The sequence below is a fragment of the Lontra canadensis genome, unplaced genomic scaffold (assembly GCF_010015895.1).
Source record: "Lontra canadensis isolate GAN:19392208 unplaced genomic scaffold, GSC_riverotter_1.0 scaffold72, whole genome shotgun sequence".
NCBI classification, from domain to species: domain Eukaryota; kingdom Metazoa; phylum Chordata; class Mammalia; order Carnivora; family Mustelidae; genus Lontra; species Lontra canadensis.
The window spans coordinates 2,043,899-2,060,933 of NW_022631066.1; the positions used below are offsets into that span (position 1 = coordinate 2,043,899).

A 17,035-nucleotide genomic window follows, 5' to 3' on the forward strand; every position below is an offset into this window, starting at 1 on the left:
TGATCTCCCTCCTTTTTAACCTCGGTTTATTAACGCAGTTTATTTTAGAGAAGTCTCATGGTTTAAATAAGCCAAAAACTAGTGGTGTGGGCAGATGGTAGAAGGAACACCACCACAAAACCTGCCACTCAGAGTGTAACAGATGACCGTGGCAGCCCAGAACTATCCCTTTGTTCATTTTGCTAATGAGTGTCCTCATTGCTGGGGGAGTCTGAATAGTTAATTACGTGCAGTTCCTGCAGCTGACAGATGGTGGGGACAGAGCTAAAGATGAGCCTCACAAGGACGGGGTCTGTGTAGATGGATATGAAGAGGAAAACCGTCCAGTTGAATGTGTTTTCCTTGTTTCCTGCTTTTATACGAGAGTTTTAGAAAACGCACCGAGGAATTAGCTGCCACCACTTACACATTTTATGCTTCGTGTGATTAATTCAAATAGGTCTTGTTTAGTTTATGATAATGAGGGCTCCTGTCATAGGATATTCTTATTATGTTAGTTAGGAAATGTATGCTTAAGACTTTGGAGACAAATATTGCTTGTTTATTTGTTTGTTTGTTCGTTTGTTTAAAAATCCCTTTTTAGTCTATAAGTACATTCTGTGATGGTTTCAAATTGAACTGTGTGGGACTAGAAATTAATGACTGGGGTTCTTCCTTTATTCCAACAGTGCTGTTTATTAACTATTAGATCTGTCAGTTCTCATCAATTAAGAATGAGTTGGGCTCAAATAATGTAAATGAAGTGGTGGGTCAAAATCTCGAAGATTTGTATTGGTTTAGTGCAAAACTTAGCGTCATTTAAAAAATTAACTCTGATATGACTAACTTCATCAGTAGGCAGCTTTCTGTTGAAGGTACTGGCTTTATTAAATGTACTGCAGAAATTGTAGCCACTCATTCTCCTTCTGAGCCATTATGATCACAGAGTAAAACATTTTAATAATTTACTTTTGGATCTCTCTAAATTTAAATAAAAATACAATTCTGAAAGGAACCCAGTATATTGGGAGTGAAGATTCTGTTTTTCAGAGATCTTATTTTTGTGTATTGGCAATCATGGCATTGCTGCGAAAAGAATACATTATAATTGGTCTGAAGATTACTTCAAAGTTCGAAAGCACTTCTGTTAACTATATGAATTCTGAAGCAAGGCATATAGAACCTTCTATTTCTTTTAACATAATAATATAATGACTTTTTAGCATGCTCCTTAATATTTTGAGATCGCGTGATCGTTTAGTATTTTACCATCAGGAAGTAAAAAGTTCTGCACCAGCTTCCCCAGTCCATTACATCTTAATTTAAAAAAAAAAAATGTGTGGCAGTAAAATCCAGACAGCCATAAGCGAGAGTATATTCAGATGTTTTTCAATAGCTTTGAAACAGACAAGAAGAAGAAGAAGAAAGGAAGAGTAGCTGTCCCAATAAGCTTCTATTGCGTAAGAAAAAGCCTCTCCCATAATGGACATGGCAAGATTTAAACAAAAGACACACATAATAAAAATGTAAATGAGTTTGCTTTACTAAAACTATAACTTTAAAGTCCTTTGTTGTAAGTTATCCTGAAACCTTCTTACAAGGTAATCGCTGTTTGCATAGAGATTTAAACCGAAGTCTTCAATAGCATTAAACGCCTGCACAGTCCCCAGTGTGACAGGCATGCAAAGCCACGTTAATGTTCAGAATATGAATTGCCTCTGGGTGGCTCCTCTACCAAGCCGAAAACCAACTGTGTGGATATCCGCGCGCCTGATGGGCTCCATGCGGCTCCCAGCCTGAACACGTCACCGCTTTGACATGTGATGTGCTCCTCATGACACTGGCAGCGCCGACACTGGGAAATGCCACAAAGGCAACAAGCCCCCCTCCTTAGCCGCGCACTTTGCCACCCCCTGGCGCTGCCCGTCCCGGTCCCCCCAGCCTGCCTAGTTACAGGCGGACAGCGCTTCAGACACACACAGAGGGAAGTGTGGGTGGAGAGGCCCCAGCTGCCTCCCCGGGCGCAGCCTCCATAATGAATTGACCTGAATGATGAGGGCACACAAACAGTATGATATGCATTATTCCTGTCAATAAAATGTCCCCATGTGCTGTGGTCTTTGTACAGACTGTACTGCAGCCTTTCTCCCAGCGAGCTCCATTTAATCTCCTTCCTTTTTACTATTCATATTATAAGTGTGTAATAGAATTCAGAAAATTATATGATAGCTCTTCTGCATCTCTATTGTCTTGTGTTGCATATTTAAATGCTTGGCTCTCTGCTTAGAGACGCGGATCTCCCCATCTTTCAGGACGCTTTTGCCAGAGAGACGATGCTAGAGAGGGAAAATCTGGAGTACAAAGTGGCAAACGAGAGAATGCTGCAGATCATTGCAGAGCTCGAAGAAGCAATCCGACTCAACCTAAAGGAAAATTCAGTACTAGGTAACCTTTTACAGTCGTTTTGAGAAAAACCTACGCATTGGACACTTCATGAAGTCCGTGGTGGCAGTCATCTTCACCGAACATCCGTTTGCTTGGTTATTTACGTGTACAAGATCGGCTTGATAGCCATCTTTGGTTTTCATTGAAGATGGCATTCCTTGCTTGGGAAAGACGGTTTATTTGTGGTTATATTCTTGTGCCATTCTAAATCAAGGTGTTTTTCCACTCCCCCCCCACCCAAGTTGAGCACTGACCTTTGAAAAATGTACTAAGCAGTGCTCTATTTCACTTAGAAATATTATAAAGGAAAGAAACTTTTGCTGATTCCTGTTTCACATGCTTGCTTGATTATCTAAAATTTGTAACCTTTAAGTACTCAAGCACACAGATTGGGGTATGCTTTGTGGAGGAGCTGAGTTGGCCCTTCAGGAAAATATGGCACTATTTACTATGGAATGATCTTCAATTTTGGACAAATTAAAGTACAAATCGTCATGCGTATGCCTCATACTCCCCTTTTTTACATACCATAAGCTTTGGTAAAAGTTCCATTTAAATCATGTGTTTTAAAGTATTTTTTTCGCCTACTGTTATCTTTGTATTTCTGTTACTTACATGATGTTCCCCTTACCTGCAGGGATGAAAAGCAATGAAGAAGCAATTAAAAAAAAAACACTTAACAGCAAAATATTGATGAAATCAGATAGATTACAGTATCCATTGACTATAAAATATACCATACCGGTGTAGTTTCATTTCCCTTCTAATGTGGTGTGATACCGCTTTTTCAGGCTTTGGTAGTTCTGAGTCATAAAGTGCCACCTGCTAAAACACTTTGCATTGGCTGTGGCTAACAGCAAAAATGTCCATTGCTAGTATCGATCAAAAGCTTTCAGCCCTCAGCCACACTTGGATCTTGAACTTAGTTCTTAATCCCTATCTGACCAGCCTTCTGAACAGCAGGAAGAAGGCTGTGAATGTCAAGGGCAGTTGTGAAGGTCACAGTCCTGCTAGGACTTGCGTCCACCATGCCTGCCAGCAGTGTGCAGCCTGCCCTGAAGCAGGGAGCTTAAATACAGGGCCGTAAGCTTGTAATTTCATGGTTGGCCTCTCTTTCCTTTTGTTTACAGAAGATGAAATTATAACTCTGAAAGAGAAGGTAGAAAAGAATCATAGAACTATTCAAAAGGTACTGTAACTTTTTACATTGACGAATGACTCTTTTTTACATTGAAATACTGGCACAACGAGTGAGATCACACTGTGTCCCGCTTGTCTTGGGGTGTGAAGTCCATTTCCGTATTTAATCTCTCCCGTGATTTGGGTAAGGTCTCTGGTAATCAATAAGGATTCTGCCTTGAAAATGAATTAATGTACAGATAGTTCTTTTCTTTGGGATAACTGAGTGTCTACCTTGTTGACTGTAAGGAACTGAAAAGTTATATGACACCAGGGGTCCGAAGATGTGCTTGTGGGAGAATTCTGTTATTAAGAACGAGCAATCTTATTTTCAGCCCAGATGGGGCTGCATGTTCATTTTTGTGTTTGCACTTGAACTGGGCTTATGCTATGCAGGGAATCTGCATTTTGAACAGGATTTCTTTTGGTGTCAGCAAGGTCAAGATCTCCCAGGGCATCCAAGGCAGGAGGACCACAGCAGTCCCGCCCTCCAGCACAGGTCAGGCTCCCCTGCTTTGGGCTTTCTTAACTCTCTGTGATAGCATCCCATCCTAGCTATCAGCACATTTTCAGTGAAGGGCCATCTTCCCTGCCGCACTGCTAGCCTCACGAGGGCAGAGATGGTAACATCTCCGATTCTGGAATATTCCCAGTGCTGAGCACAGTGCTTGGTGCACACGGGCAGATGCTCTCAGAGTGATTCATAGAATGAGAATTCATTTAGAGCTCGGGAAATTTACAGGTGAAAATGTGTATTTACATCCCTGACTTATTCCAAATAAACATCAGTATTCTCACCAAATCGAGTGCCAGTTTGAAAATGAAAATTAATTGAAACTGGATAACATTCAGTTTTAATGAAACATTCAGTCCTGCAGAGGCACTAGCCGTGTTTCCAGCGAACAGCCACCTGTGCCTAAGTTTGGGTCCAAATTTCAAGCTGATTTTATAGTTCAGGGTATTCTTAGGTTTTCAATAAAATTACTCTCACAAACTATTTTTTAAAGACTTGGTTACCCCGAAGGGTCAGAGGTGGGGAATGTTTTCTCTGAAAACCAGACCCATCACAGGGGTTTGAGGAGCAAGTTCATTTTCTTGCACTTCCCCCTGTTTGCAGTGGAGACAGCAGGAGTCCCATCCTCGCAGAGAAAACAAGAGTCTGTGGACAGTCAAGTTTAGCCTTCTTGACATCAATGTCGACAACTGAAAAGGTAGTCCCGGCTTTCCGGTGTCACTTAGCCTCCAAGGAAGGCTTAAATGTTTCTAGAAGTGTTCAGTCTATCCTGTCACTGGTAGAGATGAGTTGTGGAACCTTACTATTCTCTGCAAGGAGCACAAGAAATTAAAGCAAAAAATCTGACCAGGAAACCACCAATTAGAAAGAAACATACCCCTTCGAATGACGAGTTATACCCTGTGTGAGCGTAAAGATTTCAGTTAAATGCATCTTCAGCTTCCTTAGGTCCGCACCAGCCAGTGGTAGCCCCGTGTGGCTAGTTGAACATATGAATTGTATCTGGTGCAACTGAAGAACTCAGTTTTTAATTGTATTTCATTTTAACTTTTAATTTAAATTTATTAAAAACTGATACTTGTTTCAGTTTATTGGGAAACCTTTGTGTATATTTTAAATAACTTGGTATGTGAATCTGCTTTTTTTTCTGTAAACGTTATGCAATCTAAATACAGATCGGGTATTTCCGATGAAGTTTTAGTCCCCACATTGAGATATGCTGTATGTGAGAAGTACACACTGGGTTTCAAAGACTGCATTTAAGTGAAATATCTCAGCAATGCTTTTTAATATTGATTATTACACATTGAGATGATAATATTTTGAATGAGTATTTGGATAAAAATATATTATTAAAATTAATTTCTCTTACTTTTTTTAACAAGGCTACTATAAAATTCAAAATATATACATATATGTATATATATATATATATCTTATACCATATTTTTAATTCACAACTCTCTTCTAGACAAATATAGCAGATTCCTAGCCTGAATGATCATTTTTTAAAACCTTTCTCTTTTCTTTTTTTCTTTATATGTACTGGACCACCACAGAAACATCGAATACAGGCACAATTTGATATTGAGCAGAAAGACTCTTGAACCTTGGTTTCCTCTTCCATTTCCTCCACTGTGGTCTTGGGCCAGTGCCTTATCCTTCTTCCTGTCTCTCACAGGCTTACTATGAGGGTAGAATGAGATAATGTGTGTCCAAGTGCTTTGCCGATTGGAAAGCACGTCAGGAGTTGTTGAACAAATGCGAGCTGATATTTACTGGTTTGGTTTCCAATATCCTCCACTAAATCAATTAATTCAGTAATGTTTATTAAATGCCTTTTAGTGCCAGGCATTAAGCTACTGTTGAGATACAAAAATCACACACACACACACACACACACACACACATACACACACAGCCCTGCTGTAGAGCAGATTAAATCTAGAGCCAGAGACAAAAATCCTACGGCTGTGTGACATGGACTGTAATGGAAGTATGTACATAGAGAAAAGATGTCTAGCTTTACCTGGAAGGTTCTAGAAAGGCTTCACACACAGTTCCACACCTATTTCACACTCCTTCAGTGGAGATGATCTTTCCAGGTAGGTAAGAGGGTAGAAGTGCTGGGTTCAGAGCGTGAATGCCTAAGTATGAGATGTGTTTGTGGACTTTTTTGTGATTTGATATGGCTGAAGCATGAGGTAGGAATCCAGTGAACTATGTATGAGCATTTGTCTTGGGGCAGGAAGAGGGGGAAGGGGTGAGCAGCTCAGAAGCCTCTGGATAAGACACACTTTGTCTTGTTTATCCCTGGATTCAGTGAAAACGAAGTTGAAAATGTCCTGTAGCTGGTTAAGCTGATCTCTTGCCACCCACCAGGGCTTAAAGCACTGTCTATTATGATACAGTAACTTTCATGTTAAAATTCCAATAATCTAATAACAGCTGAATCTGTATTCCAGCCATTGCCATAATACGAATCCTTCTGGGAGGGAGTCAGCCAGAAGTCAGAGATGACAGCCCGGGGTGTGGTCAGCATCAGGAGGCAGGGAGTGTAGACTGAGTACAGATTGCTCTGGGCCACGTGGGGGAGCCCAGCGTGGATTTTAAGGGGTCCAGGAAGGTTGGAGGAAGGAGTCTGAGCTGACTCCCAGAAGAGCGGTTCTAATAAGCCAGGAAGGGGACATGGGAGGTGGGAAGGGTCAGAAACAGGCAGAAGGGAAGTAAGTGCATGTGACTGCCTACAGCTGAGGGTATGTGAGAGTCAGGGGTGGCAAGAAGCAGGGCTCGTGGCAGGGATTATTAATCATGCCAAGGGATTTGCATTGCCTTCTGAGGCCATGGGGGACCTTTAAATGTTGGGGAAGGATTGGATTCATGTCTCAGAAAGAAAATGAGTGGGAGGAAGGAAAATCTAGAACCAGAGAGACCGGTTAAGAGGTTACTTGGATAAACCAGGGAAAGTATAATCTGAAACAGAAAGAGGACAGTGACACTGGGGATGACTGGGAAGGATGAATTCTAGGGATGTTTAGGCAGTAAACTCTACGGTCATTGATATGGTTGAAGCAGGAGAGGTAAAAGAGAAGTTAAGGCTGGTGAGCATTTGAGTGAAGATGAGAACAGGCAATGAGGAAAGCCAGAGAGGGGACACCCTGGAAGCAAAGCAAGGGGGAATTTCCTTTGCGTGTGTCCTGCCACCAGCCATGCTAAAGGCTCAAAAAGGAAGATTAGGCAATTAGTCTGGCAACAGAGTGACCCCCGTGATATTAATGAGAGTGATTTTCCTGGAACTGTAGGAGCAGGTGAGAAGCTGGGTGAATGCAGAAGTGGAGACAGTGAGCGTGGGCAGCTCTCTAGAAGTTGGGCTGTGGATGGTCAGGGAGAAGTAGGGGAGTAGTTGGAGAGGGACGTGAGGCTGAGGGAGGAAATTTTTTAAAGAAGAAACTAGAATATTTTTGAATGATGCCAATGGAAAGACGAACGAGAGTGGAGACATAGAGCAGAAGAGGTCACTGAGAAGAGTAATCTAAGAGGCAGGAAGGATTGGGGTTAATGGTCTTTGACACCCACTGAAAATTTGGTGACACTCTTCAGACCAAGGTATGATGATTCAAAATAGAATCTTTTCCTTTCTTTCCACCTCATTCCATTACTTCCCCTAACCCTGCCATCGACCCTCCCACCTTATCAACTATACCGCTGTGTTCCTTCAGAGGCTCCTGTCTAGCCAGTCCCCACTGTTCTTGAGCCCTGCTTCCATAGAGATGGGTCAATCCTTACCTGCTGGTGGCATTTCCAAGTGTATGGGGTTTTAACCCAGAGTGGATGCACCCTCTCTCTGTCTATCATTTTACTTGGATCTAATTAACACCCTCTCCTACTATCCCCTACAGCTCTTCTAATCTTACCACTACTTTTCTCAATTTCCATATTCCATCCTCCATGCTACTTTCCAATTCACAGAAAACATGGTGAACACTTGGATTTTTTTTTCCCCTCTGCGTTCTCTTCCTCTGTGCCTTATCTTACCTAGCCTTACCTTTACTTGTTTTGATCCAAACAGGATCATTCTTCTTTGCCCAGACTTATCCTTCCATCTATTCCCTGAATCATCTCTTCCTTCTCTTCTGGAACTTTCTTCATCAGCCCCTTTCACTCTTATGCCTTTTAAAATTTCCCTCTAGCCTAAGACATGGTGAAACCATCATCTTGGTGCTATCCATTGACCTTAATCACACCTAACCCATTGCCATTTACTGTACTTCAAATACTATTTAAAAGAAATCTGTGTTTACCAGCCCCCTTTTCATTCTCCCGATGTTAGTTTTTCCTGTGGATAAGGTCACAGTGAGATTCATATTACCTTTGATCCTTCTTAGATTTTTTTTCTTCCCGAATTATCTGCCATATGTGACAGGACTACTGGCTGTGTCATAGACTCTTCTGCAGCAATGTTCACTTCTGATTTGTCACACGATTCTTCATTCCTTCCTAAGCAATATCTGTCAGTGGCTTCTTCTCCTCCATTTTCCACTTGAATGCCATTCTTGGGAACTCTGTTTATCCTTGGTCTTCCTCATTTTCTCTCTAGCTGACGTCAGCCTCTCCCATAACTGGCACGCTTGCTTACCAGTGACTTCCAAACTTCCTCTCCTGCTTCATGATTACCCTGAACACCCCATCTCTAGTTTCAACTCTGTTTTCATCTTTAATTTCAATGTTACACACACTTCAACAGTCCCCATCCATTTCCTATGGTAATTAGGAGTTCTCTCTGTGGCCCTGCGTACCTGGGACTCTCTGCTCCCTTATGGTCGGGAACTGTCTTGTTTATATTCTTAATCATCAGACTTAAAAAATGTTTGCTGAAAAATTCCTTACATATGCATCAAACTCACTGTCAAAACTTGAACTCATTACACCTTGAATCTGGATTCTGCTGTTTTCCCCCACTTAAATGAATGACTTTGATTGTTCATCAATCCCAAGAACAGATGAGAAATTGAGGGTCAATCTCTACTCTCTCCTTTCTACTTTATACCTGGTTGGTCACTTGATCTGATTATAATGTGGTTGCTGGGATATGTGGATCTTTATGCTTTTTAACCACCTGAAAATATGGCTTATTAACATATTTTCTTATGTATTATGGTCATTTTTCACGTTGCTCTCCTACCATACTGTAGATGCTCCAGAGGACAGTTTCTGTTCTACTTCATTTCTGTAACTCCGTAGACGAACACAGACCTCCTGGCATCCAAAAGGTGTTCCGTTCATGTGTATTAAATGATGAATATATTAATTAATTGAGTGGATGTCAGAGCCAAGGTTTGAAGTTTATCAGCATATATAACTGACATACAATATATGTATATAATAATCACTGATATATATTATATGTCATATACATATATGCACATATATATTACATAACTGATATGTAATACATAATATATGATATATATCATGATAATACATATCATGATATATATCAGTTATATTATATCAGTGTATATAATGTAATGTAATATAAATATACACAAATGGCAAATAATCATTGAAGACAGTGAGGCAAGTCATAGGAGTAGAGTGTCCCTACAGTGTCTGCTCTTTGATGGTTGTTTTCAGCTGGCATGAAGAGAATCTGATGTGCACAGAAATAGAACACAAAAATCTAAAATAAAAGAAATGAGTCCTATAAAGAAAAAGCACAATTACTCTTCTTGACAGTCTCTACTTACTTTATTATATATATCGATGCACATTTTGTTCGGGTAGTGTGAGGAAGATTGTAAATAAATTGGCATTTCCTGTGTGTATATTGTTTGCTTTTCTAGTAAAAATACAGTAATTATATCATAATATATTATTGTTACATGATAATCTACAGACATTTAAGTTTTCTAAATCGTATTAGGATCCCCTTTTCTCCTGTTTAAAATCAAAATATGTGTTGCTAAATTCTACTGAGGAGGAATTTTAGGCGTTCTGTTCTTTCCTTTAATCAAAATCTAATATTCTTCTCTTTTAGCTGTTTGATGGTAGAGACAGATTGCTGTGTGAGCTTGATTATGAAAAAGCATTAGTTCAAGAAATGGTAAGGTGATTTACATTATTTCCTAATGAATTTGAGATCAGGAATTCAATTTAATCATGAAAGCTTTATAAACTTTATCTATAAACCATGATTTCCCCTTGGTCAATCTAAGTGCATGCCTATTTATAAACTTTTTAAATTGAAGCATAGTTGACACACGATGTTATATTAGTTTCAATTGCGCTACATAGTGATTCGGCGGATGATTCCATACATTTAGCTATGCTCACCATCCTAAGTGTGGTCACCGTATGACGGGACGGTATTATTGACACTATTTCCCATGCTGTACTTTGCAACCCTGTGACTTATTTATTTTAAAACTGGAAGTTTGTACCTCTTCATCCCCTTCCCCTATTTCTATAAACATTTTAAAATGATCATTGTAAGACAACAGTTTGATTAGTACTATGATAAACGTAGTAAGCTGCTCCATAGAGGAGTCTTCCAAAAGAAATCGTGTTACCATTTAAAGCACTGTCCAGAGATTTTGAGTTTTATAATGGCGATTAAAACACACACACACACACACACACACACAAATAGGAGAGCCCACTATTTTGAAGGATTTGCTATTTTTAGTTACAAATTGCCATAAGTGACAACAACAAAAAAAGAGCCCAGCTAGATATTTTGGCATTCTGTGTTAGTCTCATAAGAAAACACTGCCTTTTTATGTTCTTTTAAGAGAACTTTCCAGACGGCTGCTCTTTTATTTTATCTGTTGACTACCCACCCCCCAGGCCCCGCCACCTCACCCCCCGCCCAGCTTATGGTGGTGTACTTTGGCTTTCAACTGGTCACCACTAGTACGTCTTTGTTACAGGAAACTGACTGTGTTTATTATAATCAAAAATAAAACACAGCTTGACTTGCGTTCCAAATGTGCTTGAAAAGAATATGATACTGTTTAGAAGAGAAAAGGTTGTTCATAGGAAGTCAACACCACTTCAGATATTGAAACATTCTCTTTTTTACAGCTTGTCACACTTTGTGCCAAGTCATGACTGTTTCCCTAACTCTGTTTTGTTACTCTCAGCACCATGTGTTTTGGGTTCCTTGTCATAGAAATTAATGCAAGACAATGCTCCGGGACGACAATAAAGCCTTCTATGAAACCAACTTGGGAATGCAGGCAAGGAAAAAAAATATTGTTAGCTGTTCACAGAAACCATGTGCTGAAAAATAACATTATTTTGAACTCTTTACTTTTAGATACCAGACCTATAAAAATCGCCTCCATTATTCGAGTATATAGTTGTTCGATTTCGTCTCTCCCCACCCCCTTCTGTCATTTTCCCGAAGTCTAGGAATTGCTTCTCCGAACAAACTAAATGTGCACATTGTCATTAAAATTGAAAATGTTTTTATAGAATGGGAAGCAAATGTCATATTGTCACTTTGTTAACAGCGTCAGAGAGATAGTCCTACTTGGCCTTGTTATTTACACCGTAAGCTGTTAACTGTTAACTATTACATTGCCCACAGGGGAACCAAACACGTTTTATTTTGTTGTTTAGAAGTTTGTGGAGCACCTTGCTTGTTGCCAAGCAGCAAGATCTTGCATCACAAACCTTGTCCCCTCCCACCCGCCCTGCTGCACGGAGCCTTGGGCATGCTCAGAATTGGTTTAGGGGATCGTGATTTCCCGACAGGGAGTCTGCTTAAGCTTCTTCTCATGACCAACTCTCCATGGCAGACCTTTGGGCCCAGCAAGGTCACCATTGGGCGCCCCCTCCCTCCTACCAAGGCATTCTGTTGCTAACTCGGGAGGAGGCTGGCTCTGCGGCTGTCTTGGGTTTTCTTTGTTTCTTGCCATGGTACTTTTTTCCAGAAATGAAGGTTTCTGGACTGATGATTGCACCTAGATGGAGAAGTGGGAGAGACTAGGGGGAGTGGATGCAGTCATTTCATAGAAATGTACAACTTTCTCATGGAAGGGGTTTTGTTCATGCTTGTCTATTACTATTTTCCAATGCAGTTTATTTTCTGGTCTCAGTAAGTGTAGGTAAGCCATGAAATTTGGAGTGATGCTATCCTGCGATTGGCTTGAAGGGAATAATTTTGTATCTTCCTGTGATTCCTATGTGTAGTGGCTTTCATTTATCCGTTTTAAAAATTCAGATGTGATTGCCCAGAACATTGTATTGGCTCTAGGTGTACAACAAAATAATTTGATATATGCGTATACTGTAAAGTGATCACCACAGAAAATCTAGTTAATATGCCTCACTATGTGTAGTTACAAAATTTGTTTTCTTGTGATAAGAATGTCTGAGATTTGCTCTCTTAGCAATTTCTCAAATACACAATACAGTATTCTTAACTATAGTCACCATGTTGTGTATTATATTCCTAGGACATTTATTATGATGAGAAGTTTATGTGTTGTGATCACCTTCATCCATTTTGCCGACCTCACTCCACATCCCACCCCTGGCAATCACCAATCAGTTGTTTTAAGTTCGGTTTTTTAGATTCCACATATGAGTGATGGTATGGTATTTGTCTTCCTTTGATTTATTTTAGCGTAATGTCCTCAAGACCCAGCCATGTTGTCACAAATCGTACGATTTCCTTCTTTTTTATGGCCAAGTACTATTCCATTATAGATACACCACATTTTCTCCATCCATTCATCTGTTAATGGACACTTAGGTTGTTTCCTGTTGGCCATTGTGAATAACAATGCTTGCAGTGATCTTGGGGCTGTAGAGAGCTTTTTGAGATGGTGATTTTGCTTCCTTCAGATAAATGGTCAGAAGTAGAATGGCTGGGTCATATGGTAATTCTATTTTTAATCTTTTTGAGGAAACGCCATACTGTTTTCCATAGCGGCTGAGCCAATTGACATTCCCACCAGCAGGACACAAGCACTCCATTTTCTCCACATTTTTGCCCACCCTTATTATCTTTAGTGATAGCCATTCTGCCCAGCATAAGGTGATAGCTCATCAATGGTTTTGATTTGCATTTCCCTGATGATTAACAATGCTGAATAGCTTTACATGTACCGGTTGGCCATTTGAATATCTTCTTTGAAAAATGTCTACTTAGATCATCTGCCCATTTTTTTAAAGATTTTTGCTTATTTATTAGAAAGAGAAAGCATGCACACACATGTCCACATATGCACATGAGTGCAAGGAGGGACAAACAGACTCTAGACTGAGCAGGAAGTTGGACATGGGGCTCGAACCCATAACCCCGAGATCATGACCTACTGAAACAAGGAGTCAGACACTCAACCACCCAGCCACCCCAGTGTCTCGATCATCTGCTGATTTTTAATTGGATTATTTGTTGTTGTTGTTTTTAATTTTTTTTGGCCATGGAGTTTTATGAGATCTCTATATATTTTGAATATTAATCCCTTACCAGATATATGATTTCCAAATGTTTTCTGCCATTCCATAAGTTGTTTTGTTTTGTTTATTGTTTCGCTGTGTGGAAGTTCTTGAATGTGATGTAGTCTCACTTGTTTATTTTTTATTTTGTTACTTGTGCATTAGTTGTCACATCCAAAAAAATCACTGCTGAGCCCTATGTCAAGCAGCTTTTCTCTTATGTTTTCTTCAAGGAGTTTTATGACTTCAGGTCTTATGTTTAAGTCTGTAATTTATTTTGAGTTAATTTTTAAGAGTGACATAAGATAGGGGTCTAGTTTTATTCTTTGACATGTGAAGGTACAATTTTCCCAGCACCATTTATTGAAGAGACTATCTTCTTTATTGAGTATCCTTGGCTCCTTTGTCAAATATTAGTTGACTATTCATTTGGTCTATGTGTCTGTCTTTTTTTTTTTTTAAAGATTTTATTTATTTGACAGACAGAGATCACAAGTAGGCAGAGAGGCAGTCAGAGAGAGAGAGGGAAGCAGGCTCCCTGCTGAGCAGAGAGCCCAATGCGGGACTCGATCCCAGGACCCTGAGATCATGACCTGAGCCGAAGGCAGCAGCTTAACCCACTGAGCCACCCAGGCACCCCTATGTGTCTGTCTTTATGCTAGTACCCCAGCTGTCTTTATGCTAATATTGTTTTGATTACTATAGCTTTATAATATAGTTTGAAATCATGAAGTGTGATGTCTTCGGATTTGTTCTTCTTTCTCAGATTGCTTGTTTTTTTTTGTTGTTGTTTGTTTGTTTGGCGGGGGGTGGTCTTTTGTGATTCCATATAAGTTTTAGAATTTTTTCTACCTTGGTAAAAAGCACCATCTGTAAAAAGTGGAATTTTAATAGGGATTGCATTGGCTTTGAGTAGTACAGCCCTTTTAACAATGTTAATTCTTCCAGTACATGAACATGAGATATCTTTCCATTTATTTCCATTATTCTTCTTCAATGTCTTTCATCAGTGGCTTGTAGTTTTCAGTATACAGATCATTCACCTCCTTGGTTTAAAAAAAAAAAAAAGTGTTCTCATCAGAAAAGTACTATAACTGAACTCTTAATTTTATTAACTAATTTTTTATCTGTTTCATCCCAGTGTATTTGGCTCTAGGGACAATCTAGAATTAAGATGGGAAGGAGCTACAAAGGTTGCTGTAACCCCTCATTCTGGGGGCATAGCACCGAGTTACTGCTGCAGTTGGCCTTGATCCCATAACTGGGTTCCCTGTTGCCCAAATTCCCTTGGAGTCATGCCTCGGGTCTGTCTAGGCCTGTTTCAGGTAATGTGGCAGTGTTGGTCATTCAACTAGCAAACCAGTACTTTGGTGGCCCAGATATTTACTATAATAAAATATTTGACTGAATTTCTTTGCATAGGCTTATGTATTTGATAAAATTTAGGTTATTACATCAGTTCTCATTACCACTGTTCTCCATTTTTAAATTTTGTTTTTTTAGAGAGAGAGTATGCAAATGGGGGGAAGGGCAAGGGGAGAGGGAGAGAGAGATCTTAAGGAGGCTCCATGCCCAGCAGTGCACCCCACAGGGGCTCGATCTCACAACCTTGAGATCATGACCGGAGCTGAAGTCGAGAGTCAGACGCCCAAATGACTGAGCCACCCAGGCTCCCCTCACAGGTACCGTTACTGTTCTGTTGTGTGTTCCACAGGTAGAATCTACAGTTTCCCAACTGTGGCTGCCATAGGATAGAGAACTACTTTGAAACCTGGGGGATGCTTTCAGTGATCGAAGACGAGCGCGACCTGAGTAGTGACTCAAGGTGACTGCATCCCCATATACTTGGCAGACCACAGAGCACGTTCTACTATCCGTGCAGTTTCTGACTCACTGTCCATAAGTTCCTGCCCACCAGTCAGGAAATGTGTTTGTTCCACGCAGTCCTGGACTTCTGGTCGCCCTGCTCAGCCTTCACGATCTACTTCTAAGTCACAGGACAGAGGGCAAACCTTGTGAAAGGAAAAGTTCCCTTGAGCCAATGTCACTCTAAATCTACCACAATGAAGCCTTCAGGCCTGTGCCACAATTCATCCCCAGTGAAATCAGCAGGCACATTTGTCACATCTGTCCACTTATAATCAAGAGGTGTATTACCAGATGTCTCAGAGCACTGTTTCTTCTGTGTGGTTCCCTCTTCCTAAAGTGTCCTTCCTTGGTTAGCTCTGGCTTGTCCCTCAGGTCAGAGGTCAGATAACACCTCTGGGAACTGCTCCCTCTTACTCCCCTAGACAGGAGAAGCTGCCCACCCTCACACAGTCCCCCTCTCGTGGCTCTCCTCATGCTCTGTGGAGAGGGCCTGTTGACTGATCTGCTATTTCCATCTGGTGAGCTACTTGAAATCAGGAAGTGCATCTTGTTCACAGTTGTACCCCCAAAACCTACCATGGTGGCTGCCACAGAGTAGAAACTCAAATATTTGTTAGGAGCAAATGAAGGAATGAGTTTTAAAAACGGTTGGTTGAAAATGACTTAACCCACACTATGGCATGAACTACACATATAGTTTCATAAGCAGGTAATACTGTTAATACACATGTGACACAATTACATAATACAGGAACTAACTACAGTGTACTTACTCTCCAGTATTAATTTATAGGTTTTGTCCCAGTGGTTCTCAAACTTTCTGGTCTCCGGATCCCTTTCCACTATAAAAATTATTGAGGCCTCTAAAGAAATTTGGTTTAGATTGGTTTTATCAGCTAATATTTACTGCCTGTGAAATTAAAACACAATCAAATTATTTATTAGCTCATTTGAAAATAACAATAATAATCTCTTACATGCTAAAAATAAATAGCATATTATCTACAAAAATATTTTCCAAAACAACAAAGGTTTAGTAAGAGTGGCATTGCCTTACATTTTTGCAAACTTCCTGAATATGTCTGTCTAGAAGACAGCTGGATCCTTGTATCTGCCTCTGCATTCGTTCTATCAGGGTAAATATCGCGGAGCCTCTGGAAAACTCTACTGTGTACTGGTGAGAACAGGAGAGTGAAAAATTATCTTTGTCATGTTAGGAAAATGATAATGATGTTGCAAAAGCCCTAAAGATTTTGGGAACCCTATGGATCCTTGCACCATCCACTGAGATCTGCTGCTCTCTTTAATAAGAAAAAACTCTTAGCCACATGTGGCTAAGGGAAATATCTTTGTTCTCTTCTAGTCCTGATCCTATTTCCTTTGTTTCTATTTAATTCATTTAGTCCCTGATTCTCCCCCTTGACACCTCTCTGTCAGAATGTTACACTAATACATTGCAATGAACGCAAGCCATTAGTGCTGAGTTCAGGCAGAAAGCTCCAAATTTCTGTTAGAGGAAATTGTCATTTATCTGTCACCGAGTAGTAGTTGCAGTAAATGTTCACTGTGGGGAATACCCAGTGTTGTGCTGTAGTAATC

At 40.2% G+C, this 17,035-nt stretch overlaps 1 protein-coding gene across 2 annotated transcripts in view; it reads left to right on the plus strand.

Annotated features, from left to right (window-relative positions):
* The window catches only part of CUNH10orf67 (chromosome unknown C10orf67 homolog), a 145,966-nt gene that overhangs the window by 60,009 nt on the left and 68,922 nt on the right, over positions 1-17,035 (plus strand). For both annotated transcript variants that reach the window (XM_032880822.1, XM_032880820.1), the window contains 3 exons: positions 2,292-2,424; positions 3,555-3,613; positions 10,155-10,220. In XM_032880822.1, coding sequence (XP_032736713.1) covers positions 2,292-2,424; positions 3,555-3,613; positions 10,155-10,220 — 258 coding nt within the window. The remainder of the gene's footprint in view (positions 1-2,291; positions 2,425-3,554; positions 3,614-10,154; positions 10,221-17,035) is intronic.